The 25228-nt window shown below is 46.3% G+C and overlaps 3 protein-coding genes across 8 annotated transcripts in view; 2 read left to right on the forward strand and 1 right to left on the reverse strand.

Moving 5' to 3' along the window:
• The first annotated feature begins 14 nt into the window (after positions 1-14).
• SCPEP1 (serine carboxypeptidase 1) lies at positions 15-10715 on the forward strand. Of its 3 annotated transcripts, none has more exons than NM_001012803.2 (13): positions 15-95; positions 522-658; positions 1482-1571; positions 2444-2599; positions 3079-3153; positions 3364-3436; positions 4270-4307; positions 4493-4621; positions 5705-5789; positions 6561-6674; positions 7306-7443; positions 8987-9171; positions 9271-10715. In NM_001012803.2, the coding sequence occupies exons 1-13, from the start codon at positions 41-43 to the stop codon at positions 9334-9336; spliced, it is 1341 nt and encodes a 446-aa protein (NP_001012821.1). In that variant the 5' UTR covers positions 15-40; the 3' UTR covers positions 9337-10715. The 3 variants fall into 3 exon arrangements, with proteins under 3 accessions (NP_001012821.1, XP_015135362.1, XP_046757984.1); XM_015279876.4 differs by having other exon boundaries at positions 8987-9150; XM_046902028.1 differs by lacking the exons at positions 15-95; positions 1482-1571 and having other exon boundaries at positions 591-1439; positions 8987-9150.
• LOC107052249 lies at positions 9649-14657 on the reverse strand. Its single transcript, XM_040649735.2, has 3 exons — positions 14307-14657; positions 14138-14216; positions 9649-14043 (listed from the first exon to the last, which is right to left on the reverse strand). The coding sequence occupies exons 1-3, from the start codon at positions 14452-14454 to the stop codon at positions 13665-13667; spliced, it is 606 nt and encodes a 201-aa protein (XP_040505669.1). The 5' UTR covers positions 14455-14657; the 3' UTR covers positions 9649-13664.
• Positions 14658-14915: 258 nt separating this feature from the next.
• The window catches only part of RAB11FIP4 (RAB11 family interacting protein 4), a 125033-nt gene continuing 114720 nt past the window's right edge, over positions 14916-25228 (forward strand). For 2 of the 4 annotated variants that reach the window (XM_425379.8, XM_025141761.3), the window contains exon 1: positions 14916-15110. In XM_425379.8, coding sequence (XP_425379.3) covers positions 14976-15110 — 135 coding nt within the window. In that variant the 5' untranslated portion in view covers positions 14916-14975. Of the gene's footprint in view, positions 15111-15434; positions 15710-25228 lie in introns of those variants that run through there. The other 2 variants (XM_040649766.2, XM_046902169.1) reach the window with 1 other exon arrangement.

The raw sequence follows: 25228 nt of genomic DNA on the forward strand, positions 1-25228 counted from the left end.
GGAGAGGCGGACCCGGAGCTGCGGGAGAGCTGCGGGTGGGATGGGCGCGTTGCGTGCTGCCGTGGGGCTGGCGCTGTTCGCGGCGCTGGCAGCAGGTATGGGCGGGGGGCGGCTCGGGGCCGTGTGCCGGGCACCTCCTGGAGTCTGTGGGCACAGCGCTTCTCGCGGCCCCGCCGGGGCTGAGCGGGGCGATCCCCGCGTCCTCCGCAGCCGTGTGGGGCCCTGAGGAGCACCGCGGCCTCAACGCGGTTCTGTGGGGGCCGTGCTCGGCGTTGCGGGCCGTGCCGTGCCGTGGCGGAGCGGTGCCGGGCGCTGACGCTCCGCGCTTCGTTACCCGCCGGTCTTCGTTCGTTGCCGATAACTCAGCTGTGGGTGTGGCCATAACTACAGGCGGGTTTCTTGTGGTAATTTTTTAATTGAAGCGCTTCTAATTATCACACCCAAGACTGAAACGCGATGTTCTGGGGTGGGTCCGGTGGGATGCCTGGTGTTTTCCCCACTGACGGTCCCTCTGCCCATAGGTGCGGCTCTGGAGCCCCCCCGGGAGCTGTGGGGGTACGTGCAGGTCCGCAGCAAGGCGCACATCTTCTGGTGGCTGTACTACGCCGACAGCCGCGCCGGAGGCTTCACCGAGCTGCCGCTCATCCTCTGGCTGCAGGTGAGCACAGCGCTGCACTCCCAGCTGTCCCATTCCAGCCCTTAAGAGAGCGCTGAGGTCAGTGGGGAGGGATGCTGGTGGCTGAAGGCCCATCACAGCTCCCAGTAACATCTCCCAGTCACGTTGCAGAAGCAGACACTGCTGCTAGCTGTGATGCTGCAGTAGTGCTCTGTGCTGTGCAGTACCACAGCTCGGCAGCTCCACGGTGCCTTTGGCAGCAGGCCTGCAGCCTGAGCAGTGCTGTGAGAGTGGGTGAAGCTGTTAGAGACCTGTGGTAAGTTCTGTAAGGGAGCAACTGAGAGAGGCTGTCTGTCACTGTAATTGGTCCCGGTCAGTCACAACTGATAACAGTCATCAGTGTGTGCTCTGCATTCACCTCCAGAGCTACGTTTCAGAAGTGAACATTGGATATGGCTGCTTGGTCCTTTCCCTTCTGTGTTATTAAAGAATAAAATATGTGTACTGTACATGCTAGTTAAAAAAAAAAAAAACCAACACCTAATGCCTCACGAACTTCTGTATTTTGGTTAGTTTTTGTACTTGAGATTAAGAGAATAAGGGTAGAAGTTCTCAAACAGCGCCCAGCATACAGCTCATCAGATGCTTTCACATGTGGGTGGTTACTTCTCTGTTCAGAAGCCTTATGTATACGTAGTGAAAGACAGTGAGGAACAGAGCCCTCTTTGCAAGTTACTGAGGAGTGCAAAGGGCACTTCAGACTTCCTGTATGATGTTGTGCTTACTGTGTTGTTTTGTTCTGCTCCTGTCTCCCATGCCTATGGTGTGCTGCCTTCTAAATCAGTTATTTGCTCTTTCCCCTTAGGGAGGTCCGGGATCTTCAGGCTGTGGATTTGGGAACTTTGAAGAGATTGGTCCATTAGACAAGGAACTGAAACCAAGAAATACAACCTGGGTATAGCTGAGAGTTCAGCTTCTAATTGTTGATTGCAAAACTTATTGCCTGTGTCAGTAGGTGCTTGCTAGGCAAAAATGCACACAGAACAGTTTTCATTTAAAATTCAGTAGAACTAAGTCTGATTATTTTAACTGCCAAATAACCTTGTTAAGAACTGAAGAGTAGGCCTGTTAATTTGTTTTGATTGAATATGTAGGCCTCCATGAATATGTGAATTGTGTGTGTTAGGGGAAACAGTCAGTGGGGAAATTCTAGGAAAATGTTACTTCTGATCATAGCTTTGTTGCTTATAGTCTTGAGGGCTTTTCTAGGTGGCTGGTAACATGTAAGTAGTGGCTGGTAATTATAAGCCTCGTATGACCTTCAAGGGAAACCAGCTGTAATTACAGCTGCCTGCAGAGGTAGAGATTTATTCACTGAGCTGTGAGCAACCAGTAGTCTTAACTACTTGGGAGGTCCCTGGGTCACAGGGGTGAGCTGCCATTGGATGGCTGGGAGTTCTGGGTGCCTTTCCTGTTGTACACTGGGCAAATGGAAACACCTTACAGTGTGTATCTTTTCTTTAAATAAGCCTTACTGCTTTGAGCCATCCTTGCTGTCTCTATGTGGATCTCTTGATTTTTATTTGTACACTTGTAACTATACAGTTTAGCACCATCTGATAGCTTTTGCTGCATTCTGGCAGACAGAAGGGCCTCCTGTACCATTCTCTGTGTTGGACTTACACTCAATTTTTCTGCAGCTTCTTTCAGGGTTGGGGGTGCAGTGGCTGTTAGATCTTTGTGTCATCAAAACTGAAGTTTGCACTGGTGCTCTGCTAGTACTGTTAGCTCAACTAATGTTTCATAGAAACCTTTCTGCTTGTGCAGTTGCAGGCAGCCAGTATCTTATTTGTGGACAATCCTGTGGGCACTGGATTCAGTTACGTAGATGACTGCAGCTTGTTTGCCAAAAACCTAACCACAGTGGTCTCTGACATGATGGTTTTTCTTAAAGAATTCTTCACACACAGAACAGAATTTCAGGTAGGTGACTTGAGTTATTGGTTAGAATCCTATTTTTCTTTGCAATTGAACAGATCTCAAAAGGAATTGGTGAGCAGCCTTCTAGGTGAGAACAGTTTGCTGCCTGGTAGCATGCAGGGGAAGTGCTGCGAGTATAACCACTATCTCATATTTTCTGCAGTTCAGAAGTGGTATCATGAATTGCTGGTTTTGACACCAGTTAGGTAACCAAAAGGGTGTGTTACTTCTGTTGTGATCTGAGAAGCACATAGGGTCTTGGCTGTTCCTAGTTCCAAAATACTGAATGGCCCACTTCAGAACTTGCCTTAGTAATTAAAATTAAGAACACCGGGATGTTACAGCAACTTAGAATCAAAAGTCCCCAGAGTTTGGTAGTGAAAGGTGGAGAGTCTAATCCTGGGTCCTGTGGGGTGTGGAGATGGCTGGGGGTGTGCTCTGTTCTCCATCTAACAGGCTCATTGTGTGGTTTCTCTCACCAGAGCATCCCATTCTACATATTTTCTGAATCTTACGGAGGTAAAATGGCTGCTGGCATTGCTTTAGAGCTGCATAATGTAAGTAGTTTGAGGATGTAGTTCACTTTAAAAGGTGATGTTCTACAAGTACTTGTGTTTCCTGGAGCATGCTGTCTCTGCTGCCTGAGTCAGAGCAATAACTGATTGGTTTTGTGTCGTTTGGGGTTTTTTCTGCTTAGAGAATACTGGTTCTAAGGTACCAACTAGCTAACTAAAAGCAGGCTTGTTTTTGTTTTTCTTATCACCAAGGCTGTACAAAAAGGAAGCATAAAGTGCAACTTTGCTGGGGTTGCTCTTGGAGACTCATGGATTTCTCCACTGGGTATGTTTAAAATTCTCAGACTGTCATTGGTTTTACTTTTTATATTATTTAATGGATACCTACAGTCAAAAATGTCAGCCTTGCCTTAAGCAAATGCCATCTATAGTGAGTCTGCTATGTCAAATCACTGAAAATGCTTCAATATGTCAAGTGGTGGTTGAAGTGTCTGCCTTCAGAAAGTATCTGAATCTTGAGCAATCTGAGAAACAAGTCAGTGAGGAGCTCAGCTGCATTCGAAGTGGAGTAGTAGTGAAAAGTATGTGCAAATCTCTACAGCCACTCTGGCGACTGGCATTTAAAGTGATGCCACCAAACAGTTCACAAGGTTGTGACTGAAGTTTTCTCACTGTTTTCACAAGGAGTCCTTGTGCTGGGGACCTGATGTCCTTGCTGACCTGGAAAAGACCAGGTCTGTCTGGTGAAGGACAAAAAACTAATTTTTTTTCTCTGTAATATTTGCAAATAGATCAGTTCAGGCTGCGCCTGTTCCTTTGTCAGTTCTCTCCCCATACTATATCAATGTGTTACAGTGCTGGGGTGAGAACACTTCAGCAAGAACGTATGTTTCTTTAAATAAATTTCAGTGACTGATGTTTAGGACGTTTATGGCGTTGAAGTAGTTTTATAGGTTCTTTATGAATCCTGAGAACCAACTCTGTGCTGTGTAAGCTTCTAGCAAAATGAGCTGGCTGTACCTCTTCACTGAACAATTCTTGTACTTTTCTTTTTGTCACAACCATTTTTGCTACAGTAAATTAAAAATGAAATCATAGCAAAAACTTAATGTTTGGAATCTATTCTGTTGTTGGTTTTCATTTTATTATTATTTTTAGATTCTGTGCTGTCTTGGGGACCCTACCTTTATAGCACTGTGAGTACCTTCTTGAACTCTTGACCTTCTCCTGAGAACTTGTACTGCTATACGGTGTAAATGGAGGTTGATTTTTTTTTTTGACATTAACACTTGGTGTGAAATCTCTAATGTATGAAGCCTGTTACTGAGAAATTAATTATAGTTTCACATTCAAGCTGTCCTCATCTATGTTTGTCTTTCAGTCTCTCCTTGATGATCATGGTCTAGCAGAGGTGACTGCTGTTGCTAAAGAAATAATGGATGCAATAAATAAAAATGAATATGGACTGGCCACTGAGCTCTGGAGTAAGGCTGAAGGTATCATTGAAGAGGTGAGATCTTTGAGCAGCATTAATAAGAAGTCAGTGTCTGGGGGAGCACAGAGCTTCAGGTTTCTCTTTCAGTGAGCCCTGGGCTGGTGTGCATCCTTCAACCTCCTGCCCAGTCATTTTCACCAGTATGTGCTTTATGACAGTGCTGATGTAAAAGAGCTGTTTGCTGTGCACCACTGTGATTGCAAGAGGCAGTGGAAAGGGCAACCCATGTGAGCCTTAGTGTGGTTTAGTACAAGTAAAATTCTGACTTCCTCAAACTGAAAGACTCATCTAGAGCTGCTTTTTTTTTTTCCTCTCTGGTAACCTTACACATAGTTGGTGTCACTTCTTAATCTTCAGCAGGAACTTGTGGTTCCCATTTTGCCTTTCTCTTCAAGCCTGCTTGTTTTTCCATTCCAGCTGAGATATCAACATAAGGGTGCAGGTACTTCTTTCTGTAGTGTGACTCTTGTGTGCTGATTCCTGACCAGTGCCTCTCAACTTCTAAGACTCATCACTTATATAAAGGAGAGCTAGCTCTGCAAATCTTGAGTAACTTCTCTGCTGACAACATTAACTGCACTTGTCCTACAGATGGAGTGTGCTGTCTGCATTAGAGCTGTCATTCGATGATTCTAGGACTTTTCCAGATGTCATCAATTCCAGAAGAGGTGTGACAGCTGTCTGTCCTGCTGTTTTGAGAGGAGGCCTTTGGGGTGTTCAAGGGTTCTAGACTGGGAGGATGTTGAGCAAGAGGCAGTGTTGGGCTAGACTGGATCTAGCAGAACTGCATTTGAAAGCATCACCAGGCATTGCAGCTGTCTTTGTCATGAATAATAACAATCTGCAGTCACACTTGCAGGCTTCCTGTAGCTTCATGCCCTTCTCAAAGAGTACAAACCACATGGTCTTGAGAAAGCTCTTTATAAACTGTAGAACCCAAGTTTCTCTATGAATACCTTCCTGATCTGTAAGAAAAGTGATAGGTCACGGAGCCCTTTTTTCTTTTTTTAGGATTTCCTAACCTCTCTTTTTCAGAAGGGAGTCTGTTACAAAAACTTTCAGCTATGAGGAACAGTGCTAAACATCTTGTCTTTTCAGAACACAGACAATGTGAACTTTTATAACATCATGACTAAGGAAGTTCCAGAAATGAAAGCAGATGAACAAGAAAATTTTCATCTTGGTAAGTTATATTTAAGTAGTTGAACTTCTGAGTTTCTGCATTCACATACTATCAGCTCTAATCATAGAAGCAGCCTTGGTTCAGCACATCCTTAAAATGGACCCTTCGATCCAAAGGATATTGATAGTCTCTTGAGAAGAACTTGATTGCTCTTGTATAAATAGGGATAAATAGGAATGTGGAGCAACCCCTCTATAGATTACACCTCCACCTATACATTCTGCACAATTACTCCAAGGAAGTAGTTAGTGTCAATGACGTAGTTTTATGACCTCTAAGTTACTTCCTCATTTCTTTTGCTTGTCTTCAAGCTAGGACACAAAAATGTCCCATCTATATAAATAATCTGAATCTAGTTCCATGGTGCTTGTGCATCTAAACAAGTGCTTAGTTTCTTTCAAGCACTTTGTCTCTTTATCGCCTTCAGTGGGGGAGGGAATAGCACAATTGACTCCCAGAAGTAAAACACTACAGCTCAAAAACAATTGTTTTGAGATATATCTGTTCCAAGTGGCTAAAGCAGAAGCTTCTCCTAGAGAAGCACTGTGAGAACCAGAAGTGAAAATGGATGGTTGGACTCTTCCCCATATTATGCCTTAACTTAAATGGAGGGTTGGCATCAGGGATTTATAGTAAGAGTCTGCACCACCACAGAGGACAGTTTGTATTTTCACTAGAAGAGAGTTTAGCTGTGACTGTAGCACTGAACATTATTTATACAGGATGGTTGTCTTAAATGTGCAACTAATCTAAGTGTTTTGTCTCTTTCAGTTAGACTTTACCAACGTCACGTGAAAATTATGCATAAGAACAACCTAAATGAATTGATGAATGGACCTATCAGAAAGAAACTAAAAGTTATTCCTGACTGTGTAAAATGGGGAGGTACTTTCCTGTCTGCTAGTGTGGATCTAATGAGTGTATTATGCTTTCCACTGTATTGCAGTCTGAAGGGAGATACTTTATTGTAGTAAGCAGCCACATTAAATTTTCATTATCCTACATCCTAAGAAGAGAACTTATTTTCACAGATGAAATCTTAACTGGGCAGGCCAGTGATAGACAGTTCTGGATCTACTGCTTTTATCTGTCTTTAACTAAGCAGCTAAAAGTACAGGGAGCAAAGAAGATCCTCAGTGTCTCAGCAACTGATTTATGTCCTTGCAGTCTTACTGAGAGAATTTGTCAGCCTTTCTCTGCCGGAGTGCTGGTGTCATGCAGCACAGTGTGAAGGGGAGGGTATCAAACAGACAGGAAGACTTAAAAGGACTGATACTAGCTCACCATATGTGTGTAATAGGAGCCAGAAGCAACAGTGCTATATGAGCTCCGGTGTGAGTGTAGCTGCTTTCTGGTTCTCTTAGTTCCTCTAAATGGCTGACTGATACTCTGTTCTAAGCATTGCTCTCATACAGTCATGAGCTGTATTTTGGGACCCCTGCCCAGTTGCTTCTGCCCCAGCTTGGGGGTAACATCTTTCATCAGTTAAAATCTATCTCCTTTCTGGTTCCATCAGGTCAGTCCACAAAAGTCTTTGAGAACATGGCTGAGGACTTCATGAGACCTGTCATTGACATTGTTGATCAGCTCTTAGCAGCCAATGTCAACGTCACAGTCTATAATGGGCAGCTGGATCTCATTGTTGACACCATGGGTAAGAGGCTTTTTGACTGGGGCTGGGAGCAGAACAGGTAATGAGTAGAATGTGCGGTCACTGATAACATTGGTACCTAGATCTTTCTTCTGCAAATCTCCTTTGTAACTGGTAATGCAGTCATAAATGAGCAGCTCTTAATGAGCAGTTTATGCCCCTGTGAGAGAGAGAATTCTACCTTCGTTGTAGCATAGCCACTTGCCAGCACAGTATTGGTATGTTCTTGTTTAAATGAAGCCCCTGAACAGGTATTTAATAGTCCACCAAATTCTTCTGGATAGGTATGTATGCTCATTCATAAGGGAAGAATGAGAATAGATTTGAAATATATGGAGGTTGTTCTCTCTTCTTGTTCTGCATTGAAAATCCTGTCCTGGGTGAAAAGGCCATATCCTGCTGCAGATTGAACACAGGTTGGTCATCACTGAGCAGCCTGCAACAGAGCATGCTGTTAGGTAAGATGCAACAAAGGTGTTGTCTTTTTAATTAGGGAGGGTGTGATTGGAAAGTGGTAACACCTGCTGCTCAGTGAGGTGTAGGCACCTGCACACTCTGACCACTCAAAGGCTTTGTTTGTGCCTTTCTGCTTGCAAGATGCAGACTTGATGGAGTGGCAATGTGGGATCCAGGCCAAGTGTTGCTGGAATTCCTTGTGCTGTGAGACTGCCTTGCTCTGTCATTTGTTTTTTCTCATACTGCAGCACATAATCTGCTGTTACAGACTAAGCAAACACACTGTGTTGTGAAAGGCTATGTTCCTTGGCTCTCTCTGCTCACTTAGATATTCATGTACCCTTCATGAGCAATGTAGCAATCAGTAAGTCAAGGAAGCATTTAGGCTGTCAAATCAGATAAGCTGTTAGTGATGCTCTGTTTTATCATATTTTGAGCTAAAATTGAGCTGCAGTTAATGTGTAAATTATTCCAGTAGCTCAGAGGTAAGCTTAAGATAAACCTTTCTCCCTTATAGTCCTGGAATTGGTCTTTCTACTGTTTTGACTTCCCCCTTTTCTAGTAAGGATATGAAAACAGAAAGCCTTTCTAAGCTCTTCTCACTGTGTGACTGTAACAAATGAAGAAGTGGTAGTCCATGTCAGAAGTGCCTCTTCTGATTTCCAAAAGGGGGGCTCATTCTTCTCTGTGGCAGGGCGTGCAAGGTGTTGGAGTAAAATATGTCAGAACTGGTAGGGCTGCAGGGTCTGTAGGAGATCCATGCTCAACTTATTGTCTACCCAAACTTGCATATTAAGCATTGAGACTAAGGCTTATGGAAAAAAATCCAGATGCTGAGACCACAGCTAGGCTGGAAAGGAGCAGGACAGCAGATTGGTAACTAAAAACTGGAAGCAGAATTTCTTCCACTGAACTACAGGAAAGCAACCATAAGCCCTTTTCACATAAATTCTCACCATTTGCTTTTCCTCTTTTCTCTCCATTGGTGTGTTTCTATTTGTGCTGAACTATTTGTAGCCTTAGTAGCTTTTCTCGGTGTAGCAACATTGTGTTTAGAATCTGAGCACACAGAAATCTCTTTTTTTAACAGGCCAGGAGGCATGGATCCGAAAACTGAAATGGCCTGGCTTGAAGGAGTTCAGCCAGCAGAGGTGGAAGGCGCTTTATGTGTCTCCAGAATCCACTGATACAGCTGCTTTCCACAAGGCCTATGAGAACTTTGCTTTCTTCTGGATTCTTAAGGCTGGGCACATGGTAAACAATATAGCTATTGGGGTAGGGTGCATCATTACCAAGAAAACTGAGCATGTATATGTTCTTGCTGTTGTCTTCTCTACAGCAGTTGCTCACTGTGTGCTCTCATCTTCATGCTAGGTACCATCTGATCAAGGAGAGATGGCCCTGAAAATGGTCAGGATGGTGACCCAACAGAAGCACTAGGGGGAAGGGAGGCCAGCTGGTATGGCCTCCAGCTGAGTGCCAGTGTTCTTGTGGAATGTGAGTTCAAGAACAAATAAGCTGCAGGAGGAACAACTGGTATTTGGACACAGCCTCTCTGATCTTCCTGATGATGGGTGAAAGCATTTATGAAAAGGCATACTTCTCCTTGAATAAGCTCTTGCTTTTGAATTTCTAAGATGTGATTTGCTGCCTTAATACTCTTCATAATGACTCTTCCAAGATAATTCCTGTGTCATAAACAACTAGCTGTAAGCCTTTGTCTTGGAAGGATTTTGTGCTTTTTTTTTTAAAAAAAAAAAAAGAGCTGTCCTCCCCATTTTGTTTTCTTGTTTGTTTGAACAGCAAGACTAAGACTGACTTTTGTCCTGGTAGATTAGCTGCTTGTTCCTTTCACAAATCAGGTTTGCTCTTGGAGATTTTTGGAATACTTCCTTTCCATGTCCTTGGACATTTGTCCTTGAGTTACCTGGCTGGATTAGAAGCTGTGGATTTGAAGATGCCAGAATACCAGACCCACACAAGAGGGTCTACAGTCCATCTCAGTGAGATGAGGTGCCTGAATTAGGATCCACAATTCCTCAGGCTTTCTCCACAGCCTCCCTCCAGGAGAGGACTTAATCTCTTTCATCTGCCCATTTCTCCATTTCATTCAGTTTTTAATGACCCAAATTTTGTCTTTAGCCTTAACATCTGCAGCGCATCCAGCAGCAATTCCTGCTTTCCTCTATGCCGAAGGAGGAGCCCTGCAATACCCTCTTCTTGTGCAGAAGAGAATCGTAATGGACTGAAGCCTCCTACAAGCTTCTCAGCATAGGCTGGAGAGTGGAAAGCAGAATGTTATTGAAACAATAGTAGCATAATTCTGGAAGTTACTAGCAGTACCTAAAACAAGGATTTACAAAGAACCAATATTTTTACTACTTTTTCTAGATCTCTTAAGTCTCATAGAGACTTCCTGATTTTGGAAGCAACACTTATGATACAGAATGCTGTCAAAAAGAAGACTTGATCAGGCATCATTTGACTTCTGCTATGGAGTATAAGGTGACTGTTCTTTATCAGTGTCTGATAGGAAGCATCACAGCTTGTTCCAGCTGTCAGAATACCAAATAAATAGCAACCGGCCAATTCCTCCTGCAACTGAAACTATCGTGAAATGTCTGATAGCACTGGCTGAGCGAAGACTGAGGCATAATGATATGTAAACACACATGCAGTCTCCCAGCAGATGGAGTATTGGCACCTACTAATTGCTTTCCTTCTTGTTCTCTGCTTGAACTGTGTTCATGAGAACTTCAGCAATGCAAATCCAGACTTTTCAAACACATATCTTAATAAATACAAGCAGTCTAATGTAATTTCTCTCAAGCATTGTACTGACTTTGCTGCTTGAAAAATCTCTTCTGTTTTGGCTTTTCCGTGTAAAGCCTCTGCAAGTGGGAACAGATGTAGTCATACTTGAGAGGGAAGCATACATAGCTGTGTGGCACAGTGAGAACATGTGCTGGGTCTGCAGCCTCTCCCTCCCTTCCACAGGATGTGTTCCATAAGAGCATGAAGAGCCACCTGAAATTGTTAAGCAGCATCAAAACAGCAATTGTTTGTTCTCTTTCTGGGTGAATATTACTTTCTGGGTGAATATTAGATGGACAGGAATAAGAGGATAGTTCTAGAGGTGCGTAAATCTACACATCACCATTTGTGGAATACTTCAAATTAACTCCAAGCAAGCATGTTTGAGTTGGTCTGTAGTCCTGAATCGTGCTATGTGCAGTACTTAGTGTTGTGCCTAAACAGCCAGCACTACAGGGCTTGGTAGTGGGAAAGAACTGAGAAAGTGTTATCTCCAGAATGCAGCACTTACTGCTATTATGTTTTTCTATCTAGTAGGACTTTCATTCATATTGCCTCAAGCTTCAGCTGTCCAAGTACCCTGAGATATGTCTTTTGCCCCAACTTTTGTAGTTTCTGTAGGTTTTTCCACTGTCAAAGAGGTGGGAGGTGGTTTCAAGAAAACTTGTGATCTGTTGTTTGGCATAACCCCTAAAACCATAAACATATTGGCTGCTGGAGACAGGCTCTAAAATGTGGCCATCTAAGTGCAAGCAACAAATAAGCAGCCGTCCTTTAATATCAGGGAAGGTTAGTTCCATCTACTTTGCCAGAGGCTCTGTAACCGATGTCACAGCATACACTGTGCCTTAACCTTAACCAGTGTGTTCTGTGACCTGCGATTGCTAGCACCCAGAGGATACTGGAAAGATACACCTTTGGTCTGGCTTTTAGCTGTTTTATATATATATAAATATGTATCTCTTTTGTGCAAGAGGTTGAGACTGTTGTGAACAAGTGAATGCAGGAGGCAAGAGATGTCTCATTTGTGACCACGACTGTACAGGGGCAGTATCTGTAACTGATCTGGCATGAGAGTTTTGCTGGAGGAAGAGTGAATAACTTAAGCTTCTCCTTAAAGGGAACTTGGTACATAATGCTCATTGACTTGTCTGAAGTGTGAGGCTTAAGGGGCTGAGCATGCAGATATGTGCTGAGCTGTCTCTTTGAGAAGATGAATGTTTTGAAATGTTGCAACATCTGCTTATCTCATGATTCAAAGCTGCAGCAAAAGAACATCTGCGTACCAAGATGGGAATCTTGGAGCACTTCATTGTCACGTTATGTCTGTTATCCTGTAAACATTCTGCTGTATGGCAGTGTGATTTCTGTGTGTCACTTCTGAACTCTGAGGTATGCTCATGTTTTTCCAGAAGAGATTCTGGAAAGAAATAACAATTTACCTGACTGGCGGACAGTGACAAAGGAATCGTAATAATATGAGTAGTGTGGTTCACCCTCATGAGGTTTCTTTGAACACTGCTTTTTGTGGGGGTTTGGTTTGTTTTTGTAGTTGCTATATAATAGATTTTGTAGTGAAAAGAGCAGCTTATCTGATTGCTGTTTGGCGTGGGGAGATGTTCTTTATTTCTTACTGTGGCTGATGATTGAGGTAGGAGGAAACTATGTTGGATATATCTGCAGGTGTGGAGATATGCCAGATGAATGGTTTAATGCAGTGCTTGTCAACCTATCCCACTTTACATACTGCCCACCAAAATACTTCCAAGGGAAGCAAATCACCCTTAAAAATTCCATGTATTGGCTGTTAATTTTCATTGGTCTGATAATCAGGTGATGTCGTTCAGTAGCTAGCATTGTTAGAGCATTTACAATGTTGATGTGTCAGTGCTCTAAACCAGATGGGAATATTAACAGGCCTGTAAGGGACCTCAGAATTTCCAGCTTTGGGTTGCAATAGTCTTCAGGACATGCTCCAAGGCTTACTTGGATTCCTCCCATCTCTCCCCAGCCCACTAAAAGCAGCTGTAAGGCAAGGAGGCAAAAATTATACTTCAGCTAAAGCTAATTCAGGTCCATGAGCTCATCTCTGTTCTCTCCCCATTTTTATCCTCAGTATCAACACCAAAATTCCTAGGTAGAAACAAGGATAAATAGGGCTGTATTGGTTTCTTCAATGCTGTGAATCATTTCAGTGTTAGAAGCAGCTGCAATAATTGCATCTGCAGTCTGTAGATTTGGTAATGCCTGCCACAATCACTTTTTGAAGGTGATTTGAAAAGCTGCTAGAAGCAGCCTGGTTAAGCTGCCTTTCTAATTGTTTTGCTGTTCCTAAAAATGTCTTTTTCAGGCCCGTTTCTCTACAAGCAAACTGCCCACAGACTGTTGTTGGAATGGTCAGACTGCTCACACCATTCACCCAGCAGCCAATTTGGTCCATTGGTGGTCACAGCACTAACAGTGCCGTGCCTGCATTGTCTTACAGAAATTGTTGTGCTTTCTCTCTCATCAGTCAGCTGGGTTGGACTCACACCCGCAGTCTGTTCTGAGATGCGAGTAATCGCTGTTTGGCTTTAGCATCACTATGGTGTAGCATGTTCCAATTGTATTATTCTGACCCAGATCCTGTTGCTAAATGCAGCAGTGTATGGGAATTGCACTCGTTGTTCAGCCATAATAAAATCACAGATGGAACGCACCTTTAGAGATGTAAAGTCCTGTCTAAAACAGGGCAAATAAGCAGAACTTCAGAAATCTTTATTTAGAGCTGTAAGGGTCGACTTACCGAGCAGTCCATGCACTGTGTGTTGTGGGTGAGTCTGCTTAGGGAAGTACACAGGCTGGTGTGCCCTCAGGCATTGCAGCTGCTGGATGATTTGCAAAATAGCAGCCTTTGTTTTAACAACCGTCGGTATGTGCAGGAGCTCAGGTGCTTTCTAGCACCCTTAGCGCTTTCAGGAGGTTGCCAGGTGCCGCTGCGTGTTGTAATCGGAGGCAAACAGAAGCCCTCTCAGCTGCTTGCAGCTCCGCAAGTGAGAAGTTGACAGGTGCTGTCCTCTCCCTCGAAGAAGGCAGCGTGCTGGTTCTTTCCTGTGACTTGCTGGACACGCTACGATTTTTCGTGCCAACCGCGCTAAAAGCGCTCCTCTCAGCTCTGGGCGGCGCCCCCCGGCCGCGCCGTGCCGGCAGCTGCCGAAGCTGCAGTGCGGGCTCTGACCGCTGGGGGGCGCGCGCGGACCGGCCGATACCGCGCGAGCGTCGGTCCGAACCGGGCACGGCTGGGAGCGGCGTTCGGTGCCGGGGGTCCACAGCGGGGGTGGTTGACGTGAACCCCTACAAAAGATTAACGGAGTGCGTTATCATCCTTATGTACGTCCCCCGCTGCAATGGCGCTACAGCTGCAAACAGAGGGAGAAAACTTCCTTACCTCCTGAGCAACGGCGGTGAGCTTTCAGGCAGAATAGGAGTAGAAATAAGCTCGTTTTTGCTGCCTGTTGTTTGTGGCACTTAAATAGAAGAAGTAACCGATGAAGAGTAATAGTGATTAAATTAAAAAAGAATAACTGAAGACCAGAGGATCGCAATGCATCTGTTACCTGCCTCATCAGAGCTGCAGCTGAGGCCGGGAAGCCGGATTTGACTCAAGGTGCAGTGGAGGGTGATGTGCTGTTGAGGAGAGTGATGTGCTGTGCGCTGTGGAGCGGTCAGGGCTCGGGCTGGCGCTGTGTGCGCGAGCCATGTCATCAGCCCTGGGCAACGCAATCCTTAAATGCTCTTTCTGACACTGATTTACTAAATAAGTGGAAGTGACATTGATGGAAGGGGAGCTGATTGTATCGAAGTGCTGCACACGACACCCGTACCCTGTGCTATTCGCTGAGCGCTGTCTTCCCGCCGGGCTCCCCGCTCTCTGGTGACCCGCAGTCCCGCTCCCGCCCGGCGCGCGCTCCCTCAGCCGCCGCTCGCGCCCGGCGCGCACCTGCCGTCCCGCCGCTCGTCCCGCAGCGCCCCCTGGCGGCCGGCCGCCCCTCGCCGCCCCTCCCTCTCCATCCCCGGGCTCTGCCCTATTGTTCTCCCTTCCCTCTCTCCCTCCCTCCGCCCGGGGCTCTCGTTCCTCCCCGGCTCTCCTCCTTCCCTCCCTCTCTTCTCCTGCGCTCTCCGTCCCCTCCCGCCCCGCTCCTCGGAGCTGATGTCACGCGCCCGCTGAAGGCGCGGGCGATGATGGCTGCTGCGGCCGTGCCGCCGGCCTCCAGCTAACGGCCGCGATGGAGCCGGCCGGCCTGCTGCGGTTCCTGCGGAAGCTCAAGGAGGTTTTCGACGTCTGCGACGAGGATGCGGACGGCTTCATCCGCGTGGAGCACTTCGTCGCCCTGGGACTGCAGTTCGGCCAAGGGGATGAGGTGAGTGGGGCCACGCGCACGGCGGCCGTTCGCCACCGCCCCTCAGCGCGGCCCGGGGCGGCTCAGCCCTCCCCGACCCCCAGGGAGCCCCAGCCCGCTGCTCGGGGCCGCCCGGAGCCGCTCAGCCCCTCAGCGGGTCCCGGAGCCGCCTCCCCGCAGGGCAGGGCCCCCTCCCATGGGTCCCGGAGCCCCCCCGTCCCTCCGAGCCCCCCAGCCCTCGTCCGGACCCGTTGTATCCCGAACGCAGCTCGGGCTTTCCCGCCCGGGCTCCGCGGGTTTCGGTAAAGCCGCTCCGTCCGCGGCACCGCTGTGCATCCGCGCATCGCGGAGCGGGACCGGACCCGTCACGGCGGGGTGCCGACACGCCTCGGGTTCGAAACAGTTCTCGGTTTGCAATAAAAGGTTGTAAACGCTTTCCCTAAAAGACCTCGCGGGACATCGCGCTGAGCGGCTGCTGCTTCCCCGCTCGGCCCGGCAGCGCTGTGCGGTTCGGGGCGGTTGGGAGCGCAGCGCTCGGTTCGGGCGTTCTGCTGGCGGTGGAACGCGGCTGCTGAGCGGGGTGAGGAGCACCACGGTTTGTTGCTTGCACGGAGCCACAGGTCCGTTAAACGGCTGCTGAGTGAGGAGCCGTAGTTTCTTGTTTTATTCACCGAAATAATAAGGGGATGGGGAGTGAATAATAGCAGAGAGCCGTGATCTGTGGGTTTGTTTGTCTCTGAGTAAGTTGTATGCTTTTACATAAACTACTAGAACTGTCTCCAAACCCTTGTTGCCAGGTGAGTTGCATGAGAATTGCTCCTTTGCTGTGTTAACTGGGAGGCAGATCGCTGGCTTCGCAGCGCAGGAAGGAAGGTCAGTCCTACAGGCTGACACAGAACAGCTCGGATTGTAACAATCCATTTCGGTCTGAGAAATAAATGTAGGAGGTTGTGAGAGGCAAGCAGGTTCGGCATGATGCAAAGGAGGATTCGGGTGGTGGTCCCATAGACCTGGGGTGAATTGGAGCGTATTGGGTGGAGAGCATTTAAATGAAACAAAGGAAAGTGTGAGACCGGTAATCTCAACAGAGATGGCAGTAGATGAGCATCACTTGTCGGTGGTGGCATCTAGCAGGCTTCAGGGGAGGCTGCGTAGCCTAAGGAGGCACTGCCGGAGTGTGCTTTGCTTTAATGCGTCGGGATGTATTTACTGCCACCGAAAATCAGTAATGCATTTGAAGATACTATGCTTCTTGAGCACAATCCACCCTGACTCCTTTAACGCTCAAAAGAAATCTTTCCGTTGATATCAATGGAAGATTGGCTCACCCTGGGTCTGTTATTTGCTCCTTCTATGAATGTAATTCGTCTGGCCACGGGAGGGCCCTGTTCTGTAGCGCTGTGGCCTGAATAATTCCGACTCTTAGCAATGGTCACATCTCTGTCCTTTAGGCTGTGCCAACCCCACACACACAGCTTTCCAGTCTCTACCTTCCCAAACCCGCCAGAGTTTGCAGTCTGTAAATTCTCAGTGCCCACTTCAGTGCCCATGGCTCGGGCATTTGGCCTGTTCCATCTTTTCTTCTTCTCTCCATGCCCTTTTTACTTCTTACTTTTGATCCGAGAGGTGTGTACAGTCAGCATGCTGAAATTTATTATTCCTGAAAGATCTGCAGCTCTCTGAAAGCTGCCCTAAGGCAAAACATTGCAGTAAGACAGCAACTTTCTGTTCAGGTAAAGCGCCCCATACCTGCTCAGTCAAAATAATAAACTGTAGAATTTCTAATTATCTTTTTTTTTTTTTTTTAACTATTTTACTTCAGAGGCCTTCGCCTCTAATAGTGTGATGCTTTTCTTTTCTTTTTTGGTCTGTTTGTGGAAGGATCTGCAGAAAGATGTGCAGGGCTGTTTCCAAAGCAGTGTGGCTGGGTGGCGTACGCACGAGTTGAAGAAACACTTCCCATAACATGGAAAAATGCCAGGATCTCTTGCCATCTGGTTCCCTTTCCCTGGGAAGATAATGGCACTCACAGCTGAGTGTCTGGGAGCGCTGTGAGTGACGCGTTCAGCCAGCCCGGGTTCTGGCAGTGGATTGTGTGAATGTGTATTTCAGGGTAGTGCCAGCTGATGTTTCCTTATGCCAGACTCTATTTAAGCTCTACATTCAGTTTTCCGCAACAAGTGAAACATGCTGAATATGTGGACTATTTCTTTTTGGGAGTTGGAGTCATCTTTGGAGGTGTGCAACCTGTACGGGTGCTGAGACAGTAACCTCATCGTGGTACGATCAGCAAATGCTTATTGACTTGAAAGGGAAGCTGAGCAGCTAATAAAGTCTGCTAGCCAAAATCAATTATTCTAGTGACTGGACAGTAATTTACCTGAAGTCAGTGGTTTTCTAGTAGTGTAGAACAGAAGTAGCTGAAAACGAGTTGACATTTTGTGTGGACAGATGAAACTTCTTGGCCAAAAGAAGCTACTGAAATAAGGAGAGCTCTGTTGCCATGTTTACTTGCTTCTGTTTGATCAGTATCACTGTCCTGGGCTGACAGTAAAGGCATCAGCCTTGCATGGTGCCCAGCTAGCAGGCAGTGGCTGCTGACTGAGTTTGCACTGGCAGTCCTCACAGACACTCCATTCCGACTTGCCCAGGGACACGTGGCAGAGCCCAGCCCTGAGCACAGCCCTCCGCCATGCCCACATCCATGAGAAAAAAGGCTCTGGCACTGCGATGTTAAAATGGAAGTGTTACAGAGTGATACTGCCGTTCTCTGAACGAAGGCAGAATGGAGTTATGACTTCTCTGCTATTCCTGGAAATAATTACTGAAAGCGCAGATCAGCTTGCCTAGATGTCACAGGATGCAAAGAGCTCTCCTGTGTGCTCTCTCAGTGTTCTCTGAGTAACAGCAAAGCTGCCACACATACAGACTCCTTAAAAATCTGTTTACTAATAACCCAGATACTTCATATCATTTTGAATTACTTGGCAAATGTGTAGTTATGGAGCGGTGCAATCGGGTATTTGGCTTATGGATTAATCCTGTTGCTGTAGCTTTATTAATTCAATGCAAACTCTCAGAGCGATATGTTTAAAATAGCCTTTTGGTGTACACTGAGCATGGCTTTCCAAACAGCTGACACAGAGCTAGCTTAGCACTTGCTGTTAATCAAACGTCTCCTGAAGTGCTGTTATGAAGAGGAAGCTGTAGGTTGGCTGTGCACTCGAGAGTTTAATTTGTTATGTAATATGTTTGCATTTCAAAGGTATTTGCCATGTGATTTTTTCTCTCCCCTTCCGCCATCCTCCTCCCCACGCCTCATTCACTCCATGCTGTTGAGCTGTAAAATTGCTGTGCTTTGTCTGCGACATGTCTGCCAGCTCTCAGAAATTTACTCTTGCACATCCAAGGGAAGGTTTGGGGTTTCCAACACACTCTGATTTTCTTCCTGTAACACGATTAAGCTTTGAAAAGTGAGTTATATGCAATTGCTGCAAGGAGGGGTAAATTTGGGAGGGGGGACATGCAGTGCCATACAGCCGTGGGTGATCCCCAATCCAGAGCTTTTGGTGCTCGCTGAACTGTGTGTTAGCTGCAGGTTTGCACAATTGACTCATACACTGCAGCAATGCTTTTATAGCAACATAGCGGGGAAGAAATCATTGCCTTATAGTGTTTGGATACATAAACGTGATATTTTTTTATTGTGTAGTTTACAGTATCATTTCCTGTTCATTTTATCTACAAACATTTTGCAGTCCCGTAGCGTGGCTTTGTTATATAGCTGAACTGAGTCAGGCTGTCCGCTCGGGAGCTGGGAATGGAGTTCTGACAGTTCTGCAGCGCTGTGTCTCAGACTGAGGTACCCGTATGGCTCCTCGTGGGGTGGTGATAAGAAGGTGAATGGTCAAGGAAGCATCAGGCTCCATCTCTGGTACTGAAACACGTGGCTTTACAGCAGCACTGCCAATGTAAACAAAGCAGACTGTAATACGTCTCAGCTTCTTCTTACTCAAGCTGCAACTAAATGGCCTCACTTTGAGAGACGGTGAATGGTTCCTTATGGCCACGAGTGTTGCCTTCACATTCTGTGCGCAGTTGAAACCAAAGCCAGCAGGGCTCTTTCCTAAGCCTTTCATCCTGTTCAGCATCGTGGTGTGCTCTGCTCCAAGGGAGTGACCAGAATGAGCTGTGGGGGCAAAACAGACTGCAGGAGAGACAGTGACTGCACAGCACACGGGCTTGGAAAAAGTACACTGTGCTGTTCAGACTGCAGAGCTGCTGTGGTGTTTACTTTGGGGTTAGCATTGCAGTTTTGGATTTGTTTCTTCACTAAGTGGAAAGCCTTGAGATGGTCGAGACTTCCTCTGTTAGGTTACCTGAGATCAGAGGTGCAGGCGGTGGGATTGCTCTGGAGCAGATGTGCTGTTGGCTTAGAGGAACAAGAGGTATCAGCCAACCCCGTTTCTTTCTTCATGGTCTCAGTTTTTAAAGTATCTACGTTGGGATGCTCAAATATGTCTTCTCAAGTGTAATGTTGCACTTGTACCTGCATTACCACACTTCTTTCTTTGCCCTCAGCTCAGGGCTCCCTTTGGGGCTGTCCCCATGGCAGGCTGTGCCATGCTGTGTCCAGCAGCGAGGTCAGGGCATGGCTCAGTGCTGCAGCAGCCCTTGTAGCAGCATTTGGTGATCTTCTGAATGGGAGGACATTTTTGGGCACCTGCTGCAAGTTTACTGATACAGTGCAAGTTTGCATCTGTAGTGGGAATGCTGAGTCAGGGCCTGAAGCAGTGATGGAGCACCTGGTGGGAAGGCAGGGCCAGCCCAGGGGAGCTCAGGTGCATGCAATGTGCCTGATTGATTGGAAGAGGTGGAGCCAGGGTCCACCCCTTCCCAGCCTTCATTTAAGGGTTGGCAATGAGGGTATCTCTTTGCTGGAGATCTCTGTATACCTGAGGCCTTCCAAAGGTAAGTGGCTCTTTTCCTTCGTTGCTGCATTTGGGCTCATTCTCATTTGCTGTAGCCGAAGACTTTGCCACTCTGCTGTTATTGTGGTACTTTCCATCCCACTATAGCATTGCAGCATCTTTTCCTGATATGTGGGCACTGTGGATGTTCTCAATGCCTGGTTATCGTTTTTGCAATGGGCTTGAAGACATTCTGGTGTGGTCCTGATGAACCAGTCCTCCCCCATGGGATCCAGATGGCTTCTGGAATATGGGGATATTCTTTTCCAGTGACGCTTCTGTTGTTATGATTAAAAAACCCAAACAAATGAGCAGATACAAACAGCTTTATCCATATGTTTATGTGGTGTTAATAGATTGGAGAAACTGTCCCCAAATATTGGTGATTTCACTGCTTTTGTAGTAAGTGATTATAAGATCAGTTGAATGTATTTTACCTAATTAAACCATATGATGTGTATGTTAGGCTGAGTAGCTAATAGCAGTTCAGAAAGTGAAATGCAACAGTGTATTCTGTCACTCTGAAGTAGTACAGAATCCTTCAGTAAAGGCAGGAGGGCTACATTTCTCAGTGTTGTTAGCTATTGGGAAAAGTAGGGCTGTCATTAGGAGGCTCCTGCGTGTGTGGTATTGTGTCAAAATACAATAGAGTCTGCTTGGGAAGAGAGATAATGGCAGCAGCGTGCTCCTAAGGGAGGTGGGCTGCTAATGAAAGGGAAAGGGATGTAGGAAGAGAGCTGCTACTGTCATTAAGGGACAGCATTGGTGGGAGTTGGGCAGTTTGACTCAAGGAATCCTGATCCCATTGAAATCAGGGCTGTGGCCAGTGTATATTGCAAGGAAATAAGTGCTGACCATAGGATTTGCAGCCCTGTAGTAAAGCCTAGCTTTGTTGCTGTTTCATTTGCTGCTTCTTTATTTGCTTTTGATGTCTATCATGCCACAGGCCAAGCACTGCCTTGTGGTCGTGCTATGGCAGAAGTCAGGATCCTACTGTCTCCATGCTGAGCTGTTGTGGATGCTCCCCTTGTTGAGGCTTCTGCTTCAGCTGCTGGTTGCTGCTGGGGGATAGCCTCAGTGTGGCCCAGTGCTGCGCAGGGCACACAGTGTGCTGCAGGCTGGGCTGGCCAAGCAGGAGTGGCCTTTCCCATCTGAGCTTTGAGGGGCATTGGAGCAGATGTGCTGGAATGGGAGCAAAGCAGTTTGCTTTCATACAAAAATGTATTTTATGGAAGCGTGATTTTTGTACAGCACGATTCCTGGCTCTGTGCAGGCTCTGTACCAACTGCTCTATAGCCTTGTGCTTTCCACTAGATCCATGCACCTCTGGGTCCAGTTGTGCCTGGCAGAGAGCGCTGGTTTGCTGGATGCAGTCCAGAGGGGAGTTATGCTCTGTAAATGGAGGGACAGCCCTGAGCAGCATCTTGGAGGCAGCGCCCTCCACTTCAGAGGCTGTTTGAAGTGCTGTACTGAGTGAGGGCATCGATCTGGGAATTCAGGCTGAGGCATGTGTGTAATAACACTCGGATCCTGGACTTAACTGTTCTTCAGATGCGTGCACAGCAACTTAAAGTAAGTACAGATGTTCTCATGGTGCAGTAAAGTAACGTTTCTCAGTAGAGCCAGCAGTTTGGATAGCTTTGTAGAACAGAAGGATTTTGCATTTGAGGGAAATCTCAGGGAAAAAAGATTGCTGAAGAATTGCTATAGGAGCTTGAGAGTCCTGACTTCAGGACTTTTCCATCTCTTTCGTAATGAAAACTCATCAGATACTGAACCATTCCAAATGGCAAACAAAGTGAAAACTCAGCACAAATAATTCTTTTTTTTTCCCTAGGAAACAGGAAAAAGAAAAAAAAAAAAAAGCTTTTGATTTCTTTTACTTGTGCTGCAAGCTGAAAAAAATCAATTATTTACCATGTTATGTATCAGGTACATACAGAGTCTGTGGACCGCAGGAGGGAGAGAAAATAAGCCATTCAGTACATCTCTCTGCCTAATTGGATCTATGTTCAGCACCCAGTTATCCTTGGTGTGGGGGAAATAGAGCAATAGGTAAAGCCTTGGAAAATGTCAAGCTGTCGAAAAGAGACTAGAAGAAATCTCATGGGTTGGAGCAGAAAGATGGAGCAGCTCTAAAGCAGGACGGTGCAGGAGAATGTAAGATTGCAGCTTTTTACTGCTGTGTTTGACATTGCCTGATCGTTCCCTCGGTCGCTGTTTTTGGGCACTGAAGCCTGACTTCACCTGCTGCAGTCGGACATTGGTGAAACTCATGAATTTTGGATTGCAGTGTGAAGGATGAATTGCATTTTTTGTTCTTCAATTGTCTGTAAGATTGCTTGAAAATAAAGAATTGAGGTGTGGTTTGGGACATGTGTTGAAAGGAGATAGAATAACATCAATTTTGCTCTTCTCACTGAGCAATTACAAGGGGTGGAAGTTTGCACTGAGGAAAGCTGCACCTTTTCCCTGCGAATGGTACACCCCTAACCAAGCACAAGCTCTTCTGCCCAGCTGGCAATGTTTGCTGGGCAGTGCTGTGCTATTGCTCCCTATCAGACTGTCCAGAGTGTCATGCTTAGAGAATGAAACGGGTTCGAACAGCTGCTGTTGGAAACTATTATTTGTGGAAGTCTAAATGTGCTTTTTGCCTCTTGCAGGCAGTGGAAAGAGGTGTATGTCATAAATAATGCATGTCAAGCATTAGAATACAACATCTTCCTCTTATAGCTGAGACAATTGGAAGATGTAACCAGAAAAATAAGTAATGAATGACAAAATGATATTCCTCAAGGAGGACAAACTTCAGGGGGAATTAAATAAGAAGGGATACAGTCCATTGATGCACAGTTCTTAATTAGCTTTTAACAGAGCTAATCTGTGTTGTTGCTGTTGAAGTGTGGGAATCCTGGCATCCATTGGGCGCACAAAGGGAAGTTTGCATTGCTTACCTTCAGCTCCATCAGAGACAGCTCCTGAGCCCACAGGAGCCCTCGTTTCCCTTTCCCCACTATGTAACTCTCGCTGTTTTAGGAGCTTGTGTCATTCACTGTGTCATTCACCAGGCAGTGGATGTACCACTCACAGAAGGTGTTTCTCCAGTTCATCAAATCCCTTCATCAACTTAAGTTCCTCTTTTTCTCCCCCCCCCCCCCCCCCCCTTTGTGTTTTGTCCCTCTCTTGCTATTGGCAGAAACTTTCCCCTTTGCAACCTGTTAGCAATTATGCCTGCTTGATGTTGGGGACCTCTGTCAGTAATGCTGCTTGTGTGCCATCACCAACACCCACCTGAGGCTTCTGTAAATGAATTGGGTACAAGGAGCCAATGGGAGGGGGTGCAGAAAGCACATGGGTAGACTGCAGCTAGCAGTGCAGGAATGCAGAGGAGGTGCAGGTGAAATGTACACGGCTGTGAAGCAAGACTTCAGTGTTTATACTGTTTGAATATACATGTGTATGTCTTCATAATACCCATGTGCAAGAACTGATTTCTAAAGGAAAGCTGCCAGCTTGGAATGGAAATCAATTTTAAGACAGCATTTAGATTGTGATGGCGATTCCAGCCCAGGAGCAAACATTAACTAAACTTTCACAACTTCCTCTTCTATTGTGGGGTTATTTGTGATATCAGTGCTGATCTCGGGGATGTCAGAGGCTGTCAGCTGGGAGGAGAAGAAAAGCTATCCAGAGACTGTGTGTCATTGAGTGTGTTTTTAGCGGTAACCCCACCATGTAGCTGTTGCATTTGGTGTTTCTCTTCATTCTGCTGACAGTCAGTAACTCCACAAAGCCCAAGTGATTTTTGAAAATGCATGCTTATTTCCAAGCACTGAAAAGGGTTGTTGGAGGCCCTGGGAGGGCTGGGGATGGAATAGGCACAGTAACACATCGTTCTCATCAGTGCAGTTTTCCCCACGATGGGAAACTGCTGCTGTGTGTTCTGTGAGTAGTGAGGGACTGCTTGTTCCTTCATGGTGATGTTTGCACGGTGTCTGCTGCTGGGTACCCTACAGACCCTTGTTAAGGAGAAGATATCATTGCTGTAACGATCCCCTCCAAGTGGGTCACTACATAGCAGATAAGGTGAGCGTGGATCAGAGGCTGTAAGTGAGCGTGATGGCTGTGTGACTAAATCAGTTTGCTTGCTTGTGTGATGTTTTTACCCTTTCAAAGCTTTTAATAGGTCATGAATATTCAGGATCTGCCACGTGGTAGGAGACCTAAAATGGAGGCTTGGATTCCTACAGCCTGGCGCTTGCTCAGTGTGATTAGGAAGGAGAGTGTCCTGGAATGGTAGGCAGCAGTGCTGCTTGATCCTTCCTTTTTCTCTTTGGCGTTGCTAGTAGGAGTGCAACGGTGCCATACGCTCACTAACTAGTGGCCCAGAAGACAGGTTTTGTCATGCTGTATTACTGCTCAGAGCATGTTATCCTCTTAGCACTATTTGTAGACATCAAACAGAGTTGCGTGGGTATCAGAGGGGGACCAGAAACCTCTCTGTGGCTTTTAGAAGTGAGTGGGAGCAGCTTCTTACCGTAGTCCTGCAGCCAGAGCCGGGCTCCTCTCCTGATTTTAAGGTAAGACAGACACTCCGCTCTCTTGAAGCTTAGGTGTCTGCTTCAGCACACCCAAAATAGCAGATGACTGCTGAGAAGCTCTGTTTCCTCCTGGATGTGGAGCTCCTTAGAAGAGTTAGACTGTAGGTTTTTCGGGGGGACAGGAGTTGTGTTTGGTGATTGCAGAGCCTGGGCTTTGCTGTTCTGGGGTTCTCATGGTCAGGTCATGCCATGAGCCCATGTTGGGCAGCAGGCAGACAGATTTATTGGACCTTCCTGAGCACTGCTGAGTGACTTGAAAACCTGTATTAATTCCTAATGTGTTACTTCTTAAAATAACAAAAGTAGTGGGGAAGGAAAATAAAGATACTGGTGCAAAGTTGGCCAAGTTAAGAACATAGCAGCTGCAGAGTGTTTAAAATTTGTTAGCTTATTTTTGCTTGTGGTAGAGATTTCTTGCCAAAACTTTCTGCGGAATTAATTTGAAAATCTGAGTTCAAGGTAGCTGGGTAAGGGAAAAGCATTTGGCAGCACTGTGCAAGCCTTTAATCAAATAGGGCCTGTACAGCACCCTGGCAGAGTTCTTGACAGAAAATGGAGAGGCAGAAAC

This window comes from Gallus gallus, chromosome 18 (genome assembly GCF_016699485.2).
Source record: "Gallus gallus isolate bGalGal1 chromosome 18, bGalGal1.mat.broiler.GRCg7b, whole genome shotgun sequence".
Lineage (NCBI taxonomy): Eukaryota > Metazoa > Chordata > Aves > Galliformes > Phasianidae > Gallus > Gallus gallus.